The 20,801-nt window shown below is 35.9% G+C and overlaps 3 protein-coding genes across 4 annotated transcripts in view; all 3 read right to left on the bottom strand.

Moving 5' to 3' along the window:
* LOC118270223 (protein phosphatase PP2A 55 kDa regulatory subunit) overlaps positions 1-16,380 on the bottom strand; it is a 54,580-nt gene extending 38,200 nt beyond the window's left edge. Inside the window, exon 1 of one of the 2 annotated variants that reach the window (XM_050698132.1) lies at positions 16,123-16,380. The gene's annotated coding sequence lies outside the window, so the exon portion shown is untranslated. The remainder of the gene's footprint in view (positions 1-16,122) is intronic. The other variant, XM_050698131.1, reaches the window with a different exon arrangement.
* A 705-nt stretch (positions 16,381-17,085) lies between these two features.
* Positions 17,086-18,707, bottom strand: LOC118270441 (probable small nuclear ribonucleoprotein Sm D2). The gene is made up of 3 exons (XM_035586030.2): positions 18,545-18,707; positions 18,211-18,463; positions 17,086-17,333 (listed from the first exon to the last, which is right to left on the bottom strand). Coding segments are annotated over exons 1-3 (360 nt in total). The 5' UTR covers positions 18,547-18,707; the 3' UTR covers positions 17,086-17,228.
* Positions 18,708-19,295: 588 nt separating this feature from the next.
* The window catches only part of LOC118270259 (disintegrin and metalloproteinase domain-containing protein 12), an 82,289-nt gene continuing 80,783 nt past the window's right edge, over positions 19,296-20,801 (bottom strand). Inside the window, exon 18 of the transcript XR_007705880.1 lies at positions 19,296-20,132. The gene's annotated coding sequence lies outside the window, so the exon portion shown is untranslated. The remainder of the gene's footprint in view (positions 20,133-20,801) is intronic.

Below are 20,801 nucleotides of genomic sequence, written 5' to 3'. Positions count from 1 at the left end.
ACATATTTATTTTTTAAAGTAGAAAAATATTGAACTAGCTCGTTGGTCGAACGGTTGCAAGTGCGACTGCCGGACAAAGGGTCTTGCGTTCGATTCCCGGGTCAGGCAAAATTTTTACTGGGCTTGTTTCGTTTTTCGAAATTTTCTCAGTAGTAGCACGGAGTCTGGAATTGTGCCCAGTCTATGACATTACGCTGACCCCTATTACATGGGACTTATAACACAAAGGGTGAAAAGTGGGTGTACATTGTATAGCGGCATTACGTGTCGTAATGTGCACCTCTGCCTGCGATAAAACGCGTGATGTTGCATATAAAAATATTAAAAAAAAAAATCTCGAACTCTGCTATTATTGAGTGATTTTGGTATGATCAAAATAATCTCAGTGACAATAACAGAGTAACCAAACACGCTTAAGAACACCGATCAACAACATTATAGCTATGTCAAATTAAATGCAGTACCTATCTACCTTCATCAAATACACATAGACACAAACAAACACATCAGGTACCTACATAAAAGGTAGTATAGGTACCTACACCTTGTAACTACCTATGAACAAGTTCAAACAAACTGACATAACCTGTTTAGTATGGCGGAAGTATAAATACCACGGAAGCTAGCATCGCTTGATCGCTTGATCGGTCGCTTATTTCACAAGGAAAAGAAAATGGACGCGAAGATTACTCGTACGAACGGAAATCTTTGTGTAAACAAACAGGATTTATTTGTGATCGTGAAAATGGTCTTGTAAAGAATATCTGCGACTTTTTGGCTGGCTCGTTAATAGTACTGCTGTAGATTCGGCTGTGTTATTGAGAAATTTTGATAATGAAAAAAATATTAATCTTAATTCAAGCCTGTATCTGGATATCCGGAGCTGCGGACTGCTTAGCGGGTTTACCGGGGCTCTGGCTTGAAAAGCAGGAGTAGAAACGGGGTGGTTTTTAGTCAGTAAGAGTCTGACACTCCCTCTCGCCTCGCCCAAGGCATGAGAAGTCATTGGATGACTTTCCCTCCTCAATAAAAAGTTTGGATGTGGATCATTATTAATTTTGGTCACAAAACAATCTCACTAACACAAAACAATGGTCACATTTAAAAACAAATTACTAGATAGACTAACCACTTACTTAGCTAAAGAGCTTCATAATAGGACCCACTTACGTTGATAAATTATTGGAAGGTTTCTGCCTACCCACTGCTGAAGTAACTCGACTAAAAGGTTCGTTGTTTATCCGGAAAAGCAATTAGCAATGAAGTTTAAGGAAAATCCCGCTGTTTTAAACCACAACGCTTTAGATTCTGAATAGGCAAAGATTCCCCGAATTTTGCTTGTTGAATTTAATCCATATGTTTTTAAATTATAGGGATTTATTTTGTTTGAGTGTGATTGTGTGATGGATTGGTTTTCTATGTGTGGATGGTAGAATTTAATACTAATAATAATATAATAGTCACTCTACTCTTCCCTCGGGTGTGGTAACTAGTCAGGGACAGGCTGTGCACAATCTGATGAAATTTTTAATGCAGAATGGAGTGATCATTGCAAATCAGAAATCTAGAGGAGGCCTGTAAACCACCAGAGGACTATCACGATGTATGACTATAAATCATCATCATTATCAATCAATATTTTTTTGACAATATTAAAAAAAACCAGTAACCCTACAAATTCTAAAATTTTCAAATCTCATGTTGACCTGATCGATCTAATTCAAAGGACGCGGTCAACTTTAATGGATTACCGGCACCCCGCCTCAAAGAAGGAGTAAGAATTCAGTTATTTTTAGTCAGTAAGACTCTGACACTCTCTCCTTACCCAAAGCGAGAAAAGTCTTTCGATAATTTTCCACCGTCAAAAATAACCATAGAACTAACTCAAAATTGGGTCTTAAATCACCGATCCTCGATTAAGATCTATTAATTTCGCTATTAATTTCGTTCGCTAATCTGGATCTCTTATCCAACTAATCCAGTGGTATGAGCAACCACTAAACCGAGGCAGTCAACTTGTATGTCAGTATGTGGTTTTCCCTTGACACTGCAGCTGCATGTCAATGCCATTCGCGCTTAGAAGGTCAAAACAAAATGGCTGACACGATACATTACATACGGTTAATAGATTTCGTGATTTTATCTGTTTAATGACGGATATTATTGTACTCGTATGTAATGTGTTTATTTATTTAGATCGTGGTAAAGAATAATTTAATCAATGATACATGCATAAACAAATACAGAGAACCTACCGAGCGTCCTTTAGTTGTGAAACTTGTAAAATACAACTTAAATTATTGTTTGTATTTGTAACGCTTTCTGTTAAACTGCTGAGTTGAATTTGATGGATTTTAGGTGCAGAAATATGTAAATAATATTGGACTGTACGACCCGGAGCTGCGGACTGCCTAGTTACCGGGATTCCGGCTCGAAAAGCAGGAGTAGAAACGGGGCAGTTTTATCAATAAAAGTCTGATACTCCTTCTCGGCTCGCCCAAGGCGGGAGAAGCTATTGGATGATTTCCCCCCTCAAAAAAAGGAGGGCTATACGAACCTTGATTACCTTGTTGAGTTTGTTGTGTCATGTTGAATACCCGGATCAGGCACGGAATCTAGCATTCTACGCAGTTTATAAACAAATATAATTAAAAAACGTATTCATTAGACTAAATGGTGAAAAGCTAAATGTTTTCAATGCGTAAAGTTTGATTTTACATTAAACGTAAAGTTAAACAATAATTATTTGAAATCGTTAATAATTATTGTGTACCGACCCTATCGCTTTTACTTACTTATCCTCAATACAAAAGCGAAGTTCTGAGAAAATGTAAACCCCTCTCAATACAGGGTTGGCATCGCGATTCAATTTAATATTAACGTGTTTGTAATTTTTTCCTCGTTTAATAAAATTGTAGGTAGGTAGATGCTTACTTATGTAATATGTATTTTGTAATATTTTTTTCCTGTTTTACTTTGGTAGTAAGGTAAATCACTCAACCGAAATATTATGTCAACAAAAAGTACTTATAATATTAATCTTGTAAACACGTGTAGTTCTTGAAATGAATGTTTATAAACTAGCTGTTGCCTACGACTATGTCCGCATAGAATAATGACTTCTGACAGCATTTGGAATTTTGATTTGTTTCTAAAATAAAATATTTTAGCCTTATTTAGTTATCAGCTACTTACCAATAAAACCCCATTAAAATCAGTCCCGCAATTTCAGAGATTAGACGGAACTAACAGACAGACGGAAATACAAAAATTGTAAAAATGTGATGATGTGGTATGTATCATATGTATATTCACATGTACATATGTAGTAAAAAGCAGTCATTTCAATATTACAAACAGACACTCCAACTTTATTCCTAGATAGACGAGATTTAATCATTGCGTTAAAAAATTGGTCCCTATGTATGCTTAGATCTTCAAAACTACGGAACAGATTTTGATGCGGTTTTTTAAATAGATAGTGATTCAAGACGCATATTATTCATATGTGTACCTACTATGTAGAGATGAGATTATTCAATCTCTCGTACCTAATTACTTAATTCATTATTATAATTGGTAGACACACACAGCCCTAACAAATCCTAGTAGCATCAAAGTAGCATTTTATTTTTCAATATAGAAAATTCCCTTTGGTGAGTCCTCGGCCGACACTCCGCTTTATAATCTCAGGTTCACTTAAACTCTTTGATCTCGCTACGTTTTCAGTTTTCAGGTTTCAGTGGCTTCTAATTTATTCATACTTATTCAGTAATGGTATTTGGGTTTTGTAAATTAATAAGTAGCTGAACCTTTATTTTCTTTTTATGCTTTTGTTCAACGTTTTTTTTGTTGAAATGAGGTGAAAATTTTATGAAAAAGTTATGAAGAATTGTGTATTTGTTTTTTACTAGGCTGCTATATATTTTTTTGAAACGTGACCCTTTTTCTTTCTTTTTTTGAAGGGAAAATCATATGATGCTTTCTCCCACCTTGGGCGAGAGAAATGTCAGACTTACTGTCTAAAAACAAACCCGTTCCTACTCCTGTTTTTCGAACCGGAGCCCAGGTAAACCCGCCATCCGGAGCTGCGGATCTGCTCTCGCCTCGCCCAAGGCGGGAGAAGTCATTGGATGATTTTCCCCCCACAAAAAAAAAAGGTAAACCACATAGACATATAAATAATTGAATTGGTCGTGCTAATGATTAAGGGCCCTTTGCGTGGCTTGAAATTGGTCGAGTAACCTTGTCGAATAGTTACCATTCTATTATATCTCTCTCCTCATCTCCTTATATCATAAAAACACACCTTTATTGCGACGTGTAAAAACAAAAAACAAACAAACATACTTTCACATATATTTACTAAAGAATTAAGTATGTCTTATATGAAAAATACCGTCAACAAGGCATTTAATTCTTATCTTAGGAGTTATTTCTGCATTTCTAGAATAGTTTGTACATACATGTAGACCGACATGCATTTTAACTTTAATTTATATGTGTAGTTATATCTGGTCTATGTATATTTGCATTGCACAAGGTTGTCAGTGGCTAGTCAACCTTCCTCGTTGAGTAAATAATAAGCACTTGTTTACACTTTGTTTACCTAGTGCTTGTATGATTGTAAAAAATGATTAATTCGTTTATTTATTAAAATGTGTAGATATGACTATGTTTTTATCGAGTATCCGTAAACACGACCACAGGCACGACTGCGAAAGTCAAAGTCAAAGTATTTTTTAATTAATCCTAAATTAACCACTTTTGAAATGTCAAATTGAATTGTCCGTCAGTTTATCTATCAGTGAAACTAGGTGCTCGTGCTCAAACAAGACGAGCCCCCAGCTTATTTATTTCCCTGGAAAGCATAGGAAATAGAACGGATTGGAAAGCAACCCGCTACACGTTATACGGAAGCCAATAAATTGCTTAGCCACCGTGCTACTGTTCAACAGTTACAGATAAACAACAACAGCTTCAGCAGGGTATTAAGATTTATACGTAATAAATCAGTTTTAGGCTTGTACATAAGTCGCCAATTACAGGTAAGCCAACAATCTTCATAATTAGTGATAACTTAAGACTAAAAGAAATGCATGAATTTTTAGAAATAAACTATAAGAATCATGACAATCCTCGTATAAGGTAAGTAGTTTTAGACTTTGTCAAACCCGTTTATACTTAAAGCATAATGCGACTAAAGTTTCTTTAATCTTTAAAATATGAGTGATAATGATTGCCATTGTGAATAGTGAAATGATGTCATTGATGCCATAATTTTTGATGACCGCCTCGCACTTTAGACACAATGGGTAACAAAAAACAAGAATTCAATTTATGGTCTCACCTGTCCATTGTTATAAATAATAGTTTCATTACGCGATTATCCTCGCATACCTATTCTGATATTAATAAAGAATATTTTTAAGAATATTTTGGTGATAAATTAAATATCCATAATTTTATATGCTTAAGTTTTTCCGGAGCTGCGGATTACCTAGCGCGTTTACCGGGAATCCGGATCGTAGAGCTGAAGTGGAAACAGGGTGATTTTAGTTAGTAAGAGTCTGACACTCGCTCTCGCCTCGCCCAAGGCGGGAAAAGCCATTGGATGATGATTAAATTAAGTAAGTTACTTAAGGTTTGAGACAAACTTTTTGAATAATTATAATACTGAAAGTTACATTTTTAAACACTGCCCCACACTAGGATTTTGTCTAGGGTCGTGGGTTTATTTACAAAGATACAATTTCACATACACGTGACACCCAGACCTGAAACAACAATTTGTAGGTCACACAAAGTGTTGCTCCTCCAGGATCCAACTCGCTACAGGTTGTACGACAGCTAGTTGCCCAGCCACAACTTTTTTTAATTTTTAATTATGACTTCACAGTCAACTGTGCAGTCATAATTAAAAATTAAAAAAGTCATTAAAACTGTTAGACATAGAGACAACTCTCTTTCCGTGCATTAAACAAAAAAAAAACGAACAATTTACTTCAACAATGCTCAATAGCCATACGATCCCAAGTTACCTTTCTTACCTTCTCATAAAAATAATTGGAATTTATCATCCGTACCGATCATAGTTGGATTTCACGACTATTTGCCATTCTTACGATGAACAGGGGTCAACGTCTTACCCTTATTTAGGGGTAAATGGGTCAATAAATTATGATAGGTATTTGATAGATAGGTGATATCTTATACGAAATAGAAGTCGGAAAAAAGTAGTATACTTAATAACCATTTCGCAACTAGAAAATAATGACGACCATGCAGATAATTTAAAAAAAAAACCTCGGTGTTAACGTTCCCTTTCACTCTAAATTGATCATCAACAGCCCGTGACAGCCCGCTGTTTTTTTTAATGGGGAAAAATCATGCAATCACTTCTCCCGCCTTGGGCGAGGTGAGAGGGAGTGTCATACTCTTACGGACTAAAAACCACCCCGTTCCTATACCTGGTTTTCGAGCCGAAGTCCCGGTAAACCCGCTTGGTAATCCGCAGCTCCGGATCAGGCATCAGCCCTACTGGGCCCTATCTGTGGTGGTCTGATGACTGACAGTCCGCTGCTTGACTAAGGAGACTATGAGATGGTAGTTCATCTGACATACTTGAACCTTTTTTTTTACCCTTTTACGTGGTATCATCAAGCATGGAGATCATAGTAAATCCCCTTACTTAAAGGAGGCTTATATGCCAGCCCAGGACTGTTAAGAACTGGTGACGTTTCATTAATGACGATTTATCCGTCTAATTGAACACGGAAAAAGCCGATTTCTATTTTAGTTTTGATCATCTATGTAATTGGGTCAGACGATAATGGACTTCTCGATAATAGAATTGTGATCGTTTAATTTTTACTAATTGATATTTTATGGCATACAATTACGAGTGCGTGTGCCTTGCCTCCTGCCTACGTGACGAGAGCTGTGTAGGTAACCTCTTTACCTAAGAGGTACCTACAAATTGATTCATCAAATATGCATAAGTTCTGATTGTTCTTAAATCTAATTGTCTTGTTAATCTTGTAGTCTAAAGTGCGAGAGGTGTTAATGATAAACCTCATTTTATTTTTAGGTGCAATCACCAGGTGGAGATACTTTGCCTCACTTGGTGATTGCACCTAAACTGAACTGACTGCTGACTATTAGGCTTTTTAATTTATAAGTTTATTTAAGGGGATAGGCCAAACGAGCAGTTAGGCAGGTCATATGTAGGTAAGTAATCCTATAACAATACAAGAAACTATGTAGATAGACGAAAATGACTTTGATTAGGTAGGTGCTTTTTTCATTGGTCTCTACAGTCAATCCTTCTAAGAGTTGCAGTTACAAATGTGGTGGATTTGTCCCAAAAAGTCCAAAAACCAACAATAGTGCAGCAAAAAACGTTCCCACAGAAAATAACAGTTTATCAACTGAAACAATTACAGGCATCGTCGCACATCACTTAACTGGACATTGGCGGTGCTCACAGAAGTACACGCGACATACGACCGCTCACGTGGACAGCCACGTGTCGACTGACCTTGTCGGAATGTCCAAATTGCAGTCTCGTGGCGAATTATACGCTAGATAGGGTTGCCAAAATATTAATGTTTATTGTGGTCATTTATGGGGTAGGGAAGAAGATTTTCTGGAATTTTGCATAGTAGTGTGTAAGGAAAGGTTTTTATATTTTCTTCTTAAGTAATAGTTTAATGTTTTTGCTGACTCTTTTTAGTCAAGAATTATTTCTGTAGCCTCTTTGACAGCTATTCAGCTGTTTGTACAAATAAGATGAAGTTATGACATTAAGGGCTATACTTCAACGGGTCACCATGGCGGCGCAACCAGTCGCAGCCACCAATAAAATGTATACAAGTGCTATCTCTTCGAGGTCAATTTTGATATTGACTCAGTGTGATGTGGCGACTCTGGTGTTTGTATGGTGTCTAGTTTGGTACCTACCAATTAAATATAGCCCTAAAAACTGAGCGAAAATTTTGAGTTCAACAACCCATGCACTCAAAAGCGTGTCATGTCATATCAATAAAACTATTCCTACAGCATTTAAATAGAAAATGTGCAGCTTTACATTATTATTAACATCTTGGAAATATATCAATGAGTATTATTTTAATTTACAACGACGTCATGCATATGGCTGGGTGCCAAACCGATAGTTCCGCTTGCAGATTTAATTTACCTCATTTAAGAAAATAACAGCACACGCACGTGACATTGTTTTATTGCAAGAACCTCCACTAAGTTTACTTCCTAGACATAAATATGTTGAGAAAATGCTCAGTAACTTGCTTGGAATGATTGTAACTATGTAATTTGACGTGCAAGGCAAATTAGTTGTGGGATTAACGTCAGATGTAAGTAGGTAGGTATGTGTAAGTAAACTTGTTTAGAATAGATTAAAAACAATATTGATCTAGATGGTTGCAATTACCCCACCTTGATGGTGCCAATCACCCAATTACCCTTCCCCCTATCTTCCCAATCTACAATGGCAATACACTTGTAACGCTTCTAGTGATTCGGGTGTCCATGGTCGGCGGCTCTATTTTACTAAATTTTGTTAGGAACTAAGAGAAATCCTTCCAAATTCTATCTAACTAATAATAATTGTTCGAATGAAATAGACAAACAGGAAACTAGAAAACCCAAATCACCGTATCATCATGACACAGCATTTAAAGTCTTCAAAGTGATTTTTCCCAGTTCATTTCCACGTTTGGCGCCAAAACGTCCATTAGCGAGAAAATGGCGCCCGAAATTGCATATGGCGTCACGTCAACACAGTAAAACCGCAATCATTGCAAAAGGCATGTGAAACCACAAGCTCTGCGAATAATTATGCCTCCAAAGTATACTTGATATCAAGTAAGTATTATATAGGTTTTGATTACTACAACGCGCTAAAAGTGAGAACCGGTAATTTGTTTGTTACCTACTGTATTAAGCTATGTTTCAAATCTATCTAATATTTCTGTACTTGTACTATACAAACAATAAGATTTTCCATTATCCTCACATAAGACAGCTGCAACCGCGGATCCCCTACGAGTTACAGCCTACAGGCAGCCTGTACCATGGAGTTCTTCAAAGAAGGATAAGACCCTCTATCATCCACACATAAGACAGCTGCTACCGCAGTTTCCGTACGTAGGAGTTACAACCTACAGGAAAAGACGCCTGCCACCATGGAGTTCTTCAAAGAAGGATAAGACTATCATCTATACATAAGACAGCTGCTACCGCGGATTCTCTACGAGTTATACAGGCAAGGACGTCCTGCATGGAGTTGTTCAAAAAAGGCGTAATTAAATTCCTCCATCGTTAGTTACGCACTCGTAATGTATCTAGAGTTGCGATGCATACTTAGGTAGGGCAGGCTACAGTGACCGTTTGCCATCAGATATGGTAGATGGCCAATAAACTCAGTTGCTACTGACTCATCATCAGCCTATAAGTGGCCACTGCTGACCAAAGCCTCTTCTCACATGGAGGAGATAAGCCCAGGTTTTCTCACGATGTTTTCCTTCACCGTTTGTCAGTGGTGTCTAAATAATCTTAGAAAGCACATATAACTGAGAAGCGGGCGTCTTAAACCACGACATCCTACTGACTACATACTCAGTATAATAATACTAAATGCTGACGTCAATGTAATTTAGGTGAGAAAATTGGTAAAATATATCTAGGTATGTCTCATAGAAACTGCTCAAGCGAACTAATGCGGAAATTATTTAGAATTTCAGAAGGCCACTGTGAGGAAAAGTCTCGTAGCTTTGCGGCTAGGTGACTGGATTTCCAGTCAAGGTTTTTCATGAGACTGTGATGAGTTGTGGTACCTGCTTTAGTTTGATACATAGGTAGGTAAGATTAACATTTATCTTGCAGTTTAGTGGGTTTGGATAGAAGATAACCTTCCTTTGAGAATTGGGCCGTCAAAACCTACTAGGTAATTTATGTTTATAATTTGTATGGGTTTTTAAGTAAGAGAGAGCTACAAAGCGACAAACAAGTATATACGTATAAAATGTAACTAGAAGTGACGTCACGCGATATTTCAAATCAATATATCTTCGAAAGTATTTGTTTCCGTAAGAAAATAAAACATACGTGTCTAATATTTAAAAATAATCTACAAGACGGACATTAAAATAAAAATTAGTCATCTACCCTATAACCTATTCCACATAAAAGCACATATAAATAAACATATCAAATGAACTCATACTATAGACCTGTCGGAAGTATACAGTAGATACACTACCTACTACTTCAACATACATAATTACACCTTGTCCTACCTTTACGGGTTGAACCTAGAACCGATTGCGTTAAGGAATGTTGTAGACCACCATACGTGTGAGAAAAAAGTATTTGGCTAAGGCTGCCTATGTATAACTGAGTTTATTGCGGGTTTTATGTCTAGGACACTAAATAAGGTTGAGGTTAGGACTTAGGATTTAAGTTTGGAAGGGATTTTAGGGACTTGCGCAGATTCTGAAGGTCTTTTAAATTATTCGGTGAGGTCCAGTGGTGTTGCTAACCCCGTATCTGCCGTATCAATAATAAAATTGTATCAATTCGTGGAAATAGTTCCAAAAAATAAGTAGGAAAACTAGATCACTCCTAAATGATAAAAAAAACTAACTGTTACGTAATATTAATAGGTTAAATATTACAGTTATCATACCGTATTTTAATTAAGTATAGTTAGGCGTAAACAGTATCTACCTGGTTGGCGATAAAACCATTTCGGTAAAGGGTAAAGAGAAACCATTTTGTTCAATTTGCCATTTGATCGACAACCTTATCAAGAGGTAGATTAGAGCTTTTATAATTTGCGATAAAATTGATAAAGTAACTAAAAGCCACAACGTCTTTTATGCCCTTGAAAAATATATAGTGCGAATTAATTTGTGTCAGTGCGATACTGCACTAAGAGTGCTTGTGTGTCGGTCTTTCTCTACTAAAAGGGTTCGCTATAGTCTCCATGATTGAAGATGATGGAAATCGCACCGGTAAGCAATCGCCACGGCCATGGACACCCGAAACACCAGAGGAGTTACAAGTGCGGTACCGACCCTTTGTGGGTTACGAATTTAAGGATTGTTGGGGAATTGGGGATTGCGAAGGGGTAATTGGGCCTCCGGTAACCTCACTAATACAACGAAACACAACGCAAGCGTTGTTTCTCGTCGGTTTTCTGTAAAGTGGTTTCACTCACTCATTCTCCCACATTTATCAGAAAACACTGCTATCCGGAAACCCTCAAATATGTGCAGTCCTATAAAGCCGACTCTAACAACACACCCACAGTAAGAGCTAGGCATAAGTAAAAGTTATTCTATCAGCCGATCTGCTCAAAAGTTTCAGAGTATATTTCAGCCAAAACAAAACAGACCGTCAGCCAATAACCAGTAGTTACAGTTTAACTTAATTGAAAGTTCAACACAACATGATGCCCGGTTCACAGTACAATTGTCCACTAAACTAACAATCGATGGAAATTGCAACAATTAATCAGTTACCGGTTCGCAGCGGCGAATTGCGGTTCAATCCAGTTTTTTCCGGTTACAATTAAACAATTGAACGTTACCATAAATGAGAAAACGTGGCGAGGCTCGTGTGTTTGTTTGTTAATTTGTGTTAACTGCAAAATGTGACTAGAGGTTTAATATCACTTTTCAAACTCGAAGGGACTTGAGACCTTGACTAGTAAACTCATGGAGCCGTGCATGACTGCAGAGTAGAATTGTTTTGTTATCACTCATCTTGTCAAACGTAAAGATATTGGCAAACTACTCTTAGGTATGTAGTGGAAGCTCATTATCTAACAAGTCGAAACAGTTTTCGGCAGAAGAAAGAAGAAGTTCTTTCTTCTCTTACTCTCTCTCTCTTATTCAGCGATGAAACAATAAGCCCTTAAATTATGTAGATGTAATTAGCTTCTTATCTGAGTAAACAAAACGACTTTATAATAGATCAATTTGTGCTACCAACACACCTTAGTTTTGTGCAAACGTCTGTGACAGACAGATCACCAGTTTGTTTGATTTACTGCTTATTATGATCCTTTGTCTACAGCTATTGACTAGCTCAACGTCTAAATTGTATTGTAGTTCAAGTAGATTAATGTTTTGTCCTTCATGCTTGAATTAGGATTGGGATTTGAGGATTACCTATGTGATTATATCTTCATGTGATGGCGGTTTAGAGGTTAAGGCGTCTTCTTAACCCTCAAGTATTATATAAGTATATGTGGAATGAAACGCTTGTTATCTTCAAACCTTTTAAATAATAAAAGATCGTCAACGCATATCTGTAGTTCTTTTGGTCATGCAATCCGTTAGTTTTATTTGTCCCCTATGGAACTACTTCCAAATCTTCGAAATCAGTAACCTAAGTAGGAAAGTAGTCCGGAGCTGCGGACAACCTAGGAGGTTAACCAAGGCTCCGGTTTAAAGCAGGTGTAGAAAGGAGTGTTTTTTTAATAAGTAAGACACTCCCTCACTCCCTCCCTTCACCCAGGCGGGAGAAATCACTGGATGATAATCCAGTGATCCCCTTAAAAAAGAGAAGAAAGAAAACATAGTGAGGTAATTGTTTTTTGTTTCTATTCCGTGGTTATTACCTAAACAGATTTTCCTCCAAAAATCCCAGCGCGTTTTAATTGCAACGTCAAATTGAATAAAACAATTATTACTCATCAGAATTGGTCATCACATTAGTAATGAAATTGTAAACAATTACGTAGGTAGACATAGAACCTATTGCTGCCACTATGAGGTAAATATTTATTCAGATAATTATGACAACACAGGTGTTAGGACTCAGATTTTTGGAGTATAGTACAGGCAAACAATACCTGTATTGCATAATCTGGATAGAATGGTCATGAGAGGGACAACAAAGCATGGAACGGTTTTTGTGTATATTCTATTATTAGGGTATAAGGGGCAAACGAGCAGACGTGTCACCTGATGGTAAGCAATCAGTACCGCCCATGGACACCCGCAATACCAGAGGAGTCACAGGTGCGTTGCCGGCCTTTTAAAAAGGAGTACACTCTTTTCTATATTAACTACATGTATCGTGAGATATATTAAATTAGTTATGACGCTAGAAGCGCCATTTATTGTGTAATGCTGCCCCCTATAGGCCCCTGTGTAGCTTGAAATTAATGATAAAGATAAAGATATTTTTATTTGCATTAAAATGAGTGTTATTACACATAGGAAATGCAATGGTGGTAGGATAGGTACATGAGTTACATGTTATGCCGTCTAATCGAGTTACAAGCTTAATTATTATCGAGTTAAAAGCTAATATTGACACGTAAAAGCATGCATAGAAAGACTGATGACTGTTGATGAAGCGAATAGCGAAAGCTTGGAAGACAGGTGTAATGTTATGTATGCAAAACTAAATAGTAATAAGATTTACATTTGCTATTTTAATATACAGTTCTAATAGTTGCAGTAGCCGGTACGAATAGAGTACATTACGGGTACGTAGAGTGGATCTCGTCCCACCTAGATATATCGACCTTACAGAAGGCGAACGACTTTGCTAAATATATCAGACAACAGACAATGCACAATATGGCATAGTACTAACATATATACATATTATATTATATCGTTTGTCTTTAAACGCGGAACTAATGTTGTCATGTTCTTGATTCTTCGGTATTAAATGTCGTCTCATTAACATCACCGCGTTGCCTATGTAATAGTGGGTAGGTAAGCGTAACCGTAACCGCAAACATGATATGTTAGGTTTTATTATCTAATGGTAGATTTAAAAATCATATAAATCTAAAACTTATTTTTTAATGTATAAGTCGTAATCGAGAAGGCGGATCACCTTATGGTAAGCAATAGCCATTGACACCCGAAACACCAGAAGCGTTTCAAGTGCGTTAGGAATTTAAGACTTGTTGGGGAAGAGGGGGTTGGGAAGATTGGGTAGGGGGGTAATTTACGAAATCACCACACGAACTAGAAATCTTGATACAACCATAACCCTCTTACATGGGGCTAGGAACGTCTACGGTCACTGATGAAAGAGTTTGGGGGAATCCGGAGAATTAATATTTAATTAATCAATTAATTCTTCACCCATGGCGGGAGAAGTCATTGCACTCAAAAAAAGGTACAGAAAGTTTTCAAAGATCGCAAATAATCAACTATACACGTGTGCAATTTGACATTCATGAAACTGGCACGTGAGTAGTAAATACATGGCTAGATGCGTCCCGTGGTATACTATTACATTTGTAGGCAAACATTAACGTCAATTATACAGTTTCATGACCTTTGGCAGCTGCGGTCAGTCGCTTCGCATCACGTTTGGGATAATAAATATAGGACATATTTAGAAAGCAAGTAAATAGTTTACTCTCTTTCTCTGTTTCGAGTTATGGAGTAAAAATAGTGTCAATCGGTCAAATCTTGTTCAGAATTTCAGATAGTTACCGTGCTGAATTGCTCACAAAAGTTATTAAAAAAGGTCAGGAAAATAGAAAATTAATTGTCCTATATGGAGAGTCGTGGAAGTAATGGTTATCACTCAAAATGCATGCACTAGGTACTGAACACGGCTTTCATTAATCAGAAGGTGTTCACCATAATGTTCACCCCCGTGGTTGGATAGTAACCTATCCGTCCAAGTAGGTACTCCATGGGATTTTTCTTGAAGATGCTACCTATATTTGAGGCATTTTACTGAGAATTTCGAGATTGGAAATCCAGTTATTGCTCGATATAGAAGTCTAGTCTTTATCTATAAGTATTTATATAAAAATCAATTGCTGTTCGTTAGTCTCGCTAAAACTCGAAAACGGCTGGACCGATTCAGCTAATTTTAGTTTTGAGTTATTTGTGAATGTGGTTATTTGTGGAAGTCCGGAGAAGGTTTAAAAGGTAAGAAAAAAATGTTGGAGCCAGTACGAAGTTAGCCGGGTCAGCTAGTGCACAATAAATAGGCTTGCTATTACGACTTAGCATTATAAGTTACCGCACAGGACACTTGGAATCTCAGAATCCGTGCTACTATGAGAAACCTAAGAAAAATATCAGACCACAAGTATTTTTGGTAGAAAGAACCGACTTTTGTCATATACCTTAGTTATTGCCGTTTGTTGCGACTGCGGCGTAAGGGATATTGGGTTTCATATTCGAGTGATCCGAGTCCGTATTATGAAGTCTGGGGCCCTTATGTGGTAATGGGCAATATGGGTGGCGAAAAGTAGGTGTTACACTTATAAATGAGCCTCCGTCTCTTCAGGGAATAAATGACGTGATTGTATGTTGTTTACTCATAAACAGAAAGCAACAAGTAGATGCGACTCAACAACGACAATAGGTATAAGTACCTACCTAGGAAATAGGTATTTTTCCTGATTGTACAAAAACACAGTCAAATTGGTATTAAAAAAAAACATAATTATCTTAACTACTTAAGAGAAACAAAAACTATGTCATTATAAATTATCAGGACCGTCTTAAAAAATTGGTCTTTTAATACAAAATAGTAATTCATATTTACGTTGACATTTTCGTAGTATCAGATTGGAAATAAAATTATATTTACTTAGGTTGGAAGAGCTTCGAATAAAAATATTTGGAAAGGTAAGTAGATTTGACTTTTATCGTACCGAAGGACCAAATTCGTTAAAAGCTGACATGTTTTATTATTGGGTCGTTGTCGGATGAAATTCTTTAAGGCTTTAGGTATTACGCAGTAGGAAAAATAAGGAGCTACTTAAGGTAATGTGTACTTTACTAATAAGCAAAAATGTGTTATATGACAACTAGCTTAGAACTGGTAGATGCGTATTTACGAAGTTTTGTAAATTAGAATTGTTAATGTTTTAAGAAAACTTTTTATGTTTGCTTTTTCAATTTTATAAATGGTGCTATGTGTTATAAAGACCAACTGGGATAATATGCGGTTCCAAGTAGGTAAAGTTGGTAGGTAATAAATATTTCGTGTAAGTTTCAAGTCTGTACCTTCAATTGTTATAATTTTACTTTACAGAAAACATTACGATAGCAACTGGAAAATAGTAAATTAAGTCATGACTATAAATATAAAACTTACCTCAGTGTAAATATCAAAACTGTTTAGTCCAATTAGAATTTAACACAAAACAACTGTGCACATTTTCATTCGCAAAAAAAAGAAAAGAGCGGGAAATAATTAAAGTTCGGCGCACTTCCAAGTTCAAGCCGACATGATGCACAAAACCACTATTTTCTTTCAAGTTTTTGTAGTTTATACACTCGATACCACTGAAGTATTGCGCGTGTAACCACAAGGATTGAATAAACGACAGTGCGTAAACAATATCGTGTTATGAATGCGGTTCTGGCGCGAACGTCCGAGGTTATTATCAAAGGCTATTGAACGGAGACAGTGCTGTTAAAAGTTGATGTTAACGCCATCTATGAATTGTTCTATGAAGTAACGTGTTTGTTCTAGCTAAGTTTCTTGAACTCCAAATGCGTTGCTGAAATTGATGTTTGAGTAAATACGATGAAATAATTATTGTTTCCAGTTTTAGAAAATAACGTTCATTCACACAAGAACAATAATATTTCTCAAACGTTTGTCGTGTAAATTTTAAATTAGTATTAGTATAGTGCTTCATACGCGACACGTAAACTGCTCATTTAGGTGTTGACTGTTAAAAGAATAGAATTTCTAAAATAGGAAACTTGTTGATATAAACAAAACTTCATCAGTCTTTCTCACACTTCATAAGAATTTGATTAAAAATGGTTCGAGTTTGTGAGTTAAACCTTCAAGTCAACATCAATATACAAAAATAAAAAAAAACAATTTCCTGGAGATCACGGTTAACGCAACTAGACGTGCTGCTGATATCGGATGGTTCTTTTAAGGGGGAAAATCATGCAGTGACTTCTCCCGCCTTGGGCGAAGCACGAAGGAGTAACAAACTCTTACCGACTAAAAACCACCCCATTGGAGGATGGGTTTACTGGGCCTCTCGGGCTAGGTAAGTGAAGGCTAAATAGTCTAGTAAGCACAAATAATAAAAACTTTCATGAAAATCTTATCATTTATTTATTTCAGTACATTTCAATCCACCATACAAAACAGATGCATTACATACTGGTAGCTTAAGATTAAAGGTTTTTGGAGAACACTGGAATTTATACCAAAGGCATTCCGTCTAAGGTTGATTACTTGCCGGCAGCGGTGGCTAGCGGGTTTCTTAATACTAGGATCACTGAGTCTCCGCGAAGGAACATCTTTGAGATAAATCTATCCTTGTTGACTGCTTTACCCTGGAAACAAATTATGAGTATTACAAATATGAACTATTTATTAGCATGGGTTAGTATAATTGCATAGACTGTATGGTTTGAGCGGTGGCAGGGCAATCAGCTGCCGTGCAACATATAGTAAGTTTGATTCCAGCATGGGGCAACTCTTTTTGGGATCCACAAATTATTTGTAGATGTGAACTTGTATGATTGTAAATGCATCTTCAATACATGAGAAAATCATATTGTGGGGCAAAGTTTTATTAAAAAAAACGTAATTATGTGTAGTGTGTAAGTTAATATGGATTTATTACCTATGTAACATTCTAAGATAAAAGTAAACCTGCCCATAATGCTTACTATACCACTAAGTCTTTGACTGCAAATAGAAAACTGTTGAAGGCAAATCCTCCGCTAACGTCGGTCACCGGAGACCCCCGTGGCGTTTAAAGTGTTAATTGTTATCAACAAAACACAAAAAAAAGTAATTGTTACACTTGTCAGTAAAACCTTTTCTCGTACAAAGAATAACAAGTTCCAAAAACAAACAAAGTCTTCAGCTTTATATAATACAAAATAACAAAAACTTAATATAAGATAAGACTATCAACAAGTTGTCAAAAATAATTTAGTTACTGTAATTTTTATTAACTTGTTCAAGTAACAAATACCAACAAATGCTTGTTACTTGTTGTTCATTGTAATAAAATGAGAAAACTAAATAAAACTTTACTATCTACAGTATAGAACATACATATCTAGCAAAACTTCAAATGCTTACGACTTGATTATTTCTAGTAAGCCAATAGATAACCTCCAAATCTTTAGGCTGTTATTGTTTATAAAGAAATAATGTAGTAAACAAGATGAATGATAGTAAAACTATGGGAATATTTACCTTCTTGCCTTTGCCTAGCCTTGGCACTTCAGTCCACATTTCCTTAACGTTTTCAAGCACCATGTTGCAGTGCCGGTCGAAAGCCTTGACGCGACCAAGCAACTTTTTGTTATTACGGCAGTTGATCAGTACTTGTGTATTGTTCTTAACAGACTGTGTGAGCACTGAAAGAGGTCCCGTACTGAATTCTTCCTCCTCAATCTTCGCTAATTCTTCTAAAGTCATCTCTGAGCGTGGTTTGGACGTTGTTGCCCTAAAACAGTTGTTTTACATTAGTTAATGCTATAAAACTAAATATATCAAGTGTTTCACTGTTTTTGGATGTTATACTTACATTTTGAATTGTTATTTATTATTGGATTTCGAGAAATTTCAAGAAAATAGCGCCGAAATTGCAAACAATTACAGTTCACCACACAAATTGACAATTTGACAAAACACGCTTGTCAACTTTTTTATTGATTGTCAAATTGATTTGGGTAGCGGCATTTTGAGGAGAATTCGGGCAGGTATTGCCACTTTATAAAACAATTTGATGAACACTTTACAAAATTCACAATGAATCTAGTTTATACAACTACACTACTCACTATAAATATTTTTAATAAAGCGGAATTAATAAAATAAATGTGGTATTTATAATTAATATATGTAAAAAATTTGAAATCTCTTATAGGACCAGAACGAAATAAGGGCCGATACTAAATAATCGATGGCGTTTTTGTCCCTTTAGGTTTATAACCAGCGTATTATGATTGTTATACTTCTTATTACATGAGACTCATAACAGGGAAAATGTGGTTTTTAACCACATTGAAATATTTTAGCATTGGTTTCTGCACTCAGATCATTCCGAGCGCAAAAAGCACATAGGCGAACGGGAATATCATTTTAGTTCTAAATGAAACTAAAGGAATCTAAAGCCAATGACTATGTAATATTCTCTGGATATTAATATTTTCCACGAGTGATGAAATTACTCATTAAATTCATAAAATCAGTCATTTATAGTATATGGGGCAAACGAGCATTTTGATCACCTGATGGTAAACCATCCAAACAAAAGCAAAATAAAACAACAAACATTCGTGAAATATTTTTATTTATCTTTTTTTCTGTAATAATAAGAAAAATGAAGTATTCAACTAGCTTTTAGTAACTAATTTCGATATAATAATTCAATATACTTATAATTCACAGTCTTGGAATAAAAATAAAGGCTAAATTTTAATAATAGAGATTGCCATTTTCATTCAACATTTTTTTTCACTTGCAACACATTACGTAAACTTTTTTTTTAAGAGGAACAAGCAAAGAATACAGGCTGCGTACCGGGACCACCCATACATAAATTTCTTTGGTTATATTTACAAATATTTATGTACTTCACATACAAAACTTAAATTATCACAACTACAATATAATAGCTACACACTTGCCATGTAAAAAGAAAAAGAAATACACAGTTCTTTGAAAATTCAATTTTAACACAATCATTTAAATCCAGTACGCAATTAATGAGACAAAAATTAAATGCAAGATATTTATAATGCAACAGATACCAGCTCATCAAGCTACCCCAAAAACTGTATTTTTCTTAACGGATTTTCAATCTTATTGCTTATGTATTAGAATTGAAAAATATTGACAGTTTAGTTTGGGGAAACTCGCTGAGCCGACCTCTGTCTAATTACCTACGTTTTAGGTTTCATAGAAAAAATAAATACAATTATTTTATCATTCTGATCCTATACGTTATGTAATGAACATTTCTACTAACTGCCGTACTCAGAGACATTTAATGATTACTTAAAATATTCCTTAGTAACGATTTTGTTCTGAAAGCAATTGCTAAGGACTGTATTAAGTAATCATTAAACGACTCAATACGGCAGTAACTCATTCAAAAGTCGGAAAAACAACTATACTAGTCCGGTCAAATTAGACATTCGGTGCTACATAAATTCGCAACAAGCTGAATTTCGGTACAATTGTTCAAAACACGATTATAAACAATGCCTGAAAGTTCCCCATCATTCCCGTGTGTGGAAAAAAAGTTATTCAAGTTTAAATGTCAAAAAAATGAGTTTTTCGCGATTTTCAGCAAAACGGTAAGTTTTATCAGAAAAATACCTCAGACTAAATTGTAGATCATTAAATTATCTATAAAAATATATCAATACTTTTTTCTCACGAGACACCGTTTCGGAGATATCGCAGTGTAAAAAGTTGTAACAGTTGCAATTATCATAAAATGCACACGTTTCCACGCCACCTATGAGGTAGTGTACTTAGCGCGTTTTTTAGGGTAAAAAAACGGAACCCTTATAGATTCATCATGTCTGTCTGTCCGTCCGTCCGTATGTCACAGCCATTTATTTCCGAAACTGTTGGGTCTACATAGTTAAAACTCTGTAGGTTGATGTATTTCGATAACCGCTATTCGGATTTTGAATAAAAGTTCATAAATTTAAAAATTAAAGGGGGCACTCCATACTTGGACCAATTGCAAAAAAAATTTTTTTTCAGCTTACATATCCGTTATGGGTGTCTATGGATAGGTCTTTAAAAAAGACATTAAGGTTTCTAAA

Source organism: Spodoptera frugiperda, chromosome 13, assembly GCF_023101765.2.
Source record: "Spodoptera frugiperda isolate SF20-4 chromosome 13, AGI-APGP_CSIRO_Sfru_2.0, whole genome shotgun sequence".
NCBI lineage: Eukaryota > Metazoa > Arthropoda > Insecta > Lepidoptera > Noctuidae > Spodoptera > Spodoptera frugiperda.
This window is presented reverse-complemented; position numbering and strand designations above follow the sequence as displayed.

Excerpts from the sequence above, each read along its gene's own strand:
- LOC118270441 (XM_035586030.2), bottom strand. Across the intron at positions 17,334-18,210 it reads GGCTAGGCAAAGGCAAGAAG|GGTAAAGCAGTCAACAAGGA; the intron begins GTAAATATTCCC and ends ATTTGTTTCCAG.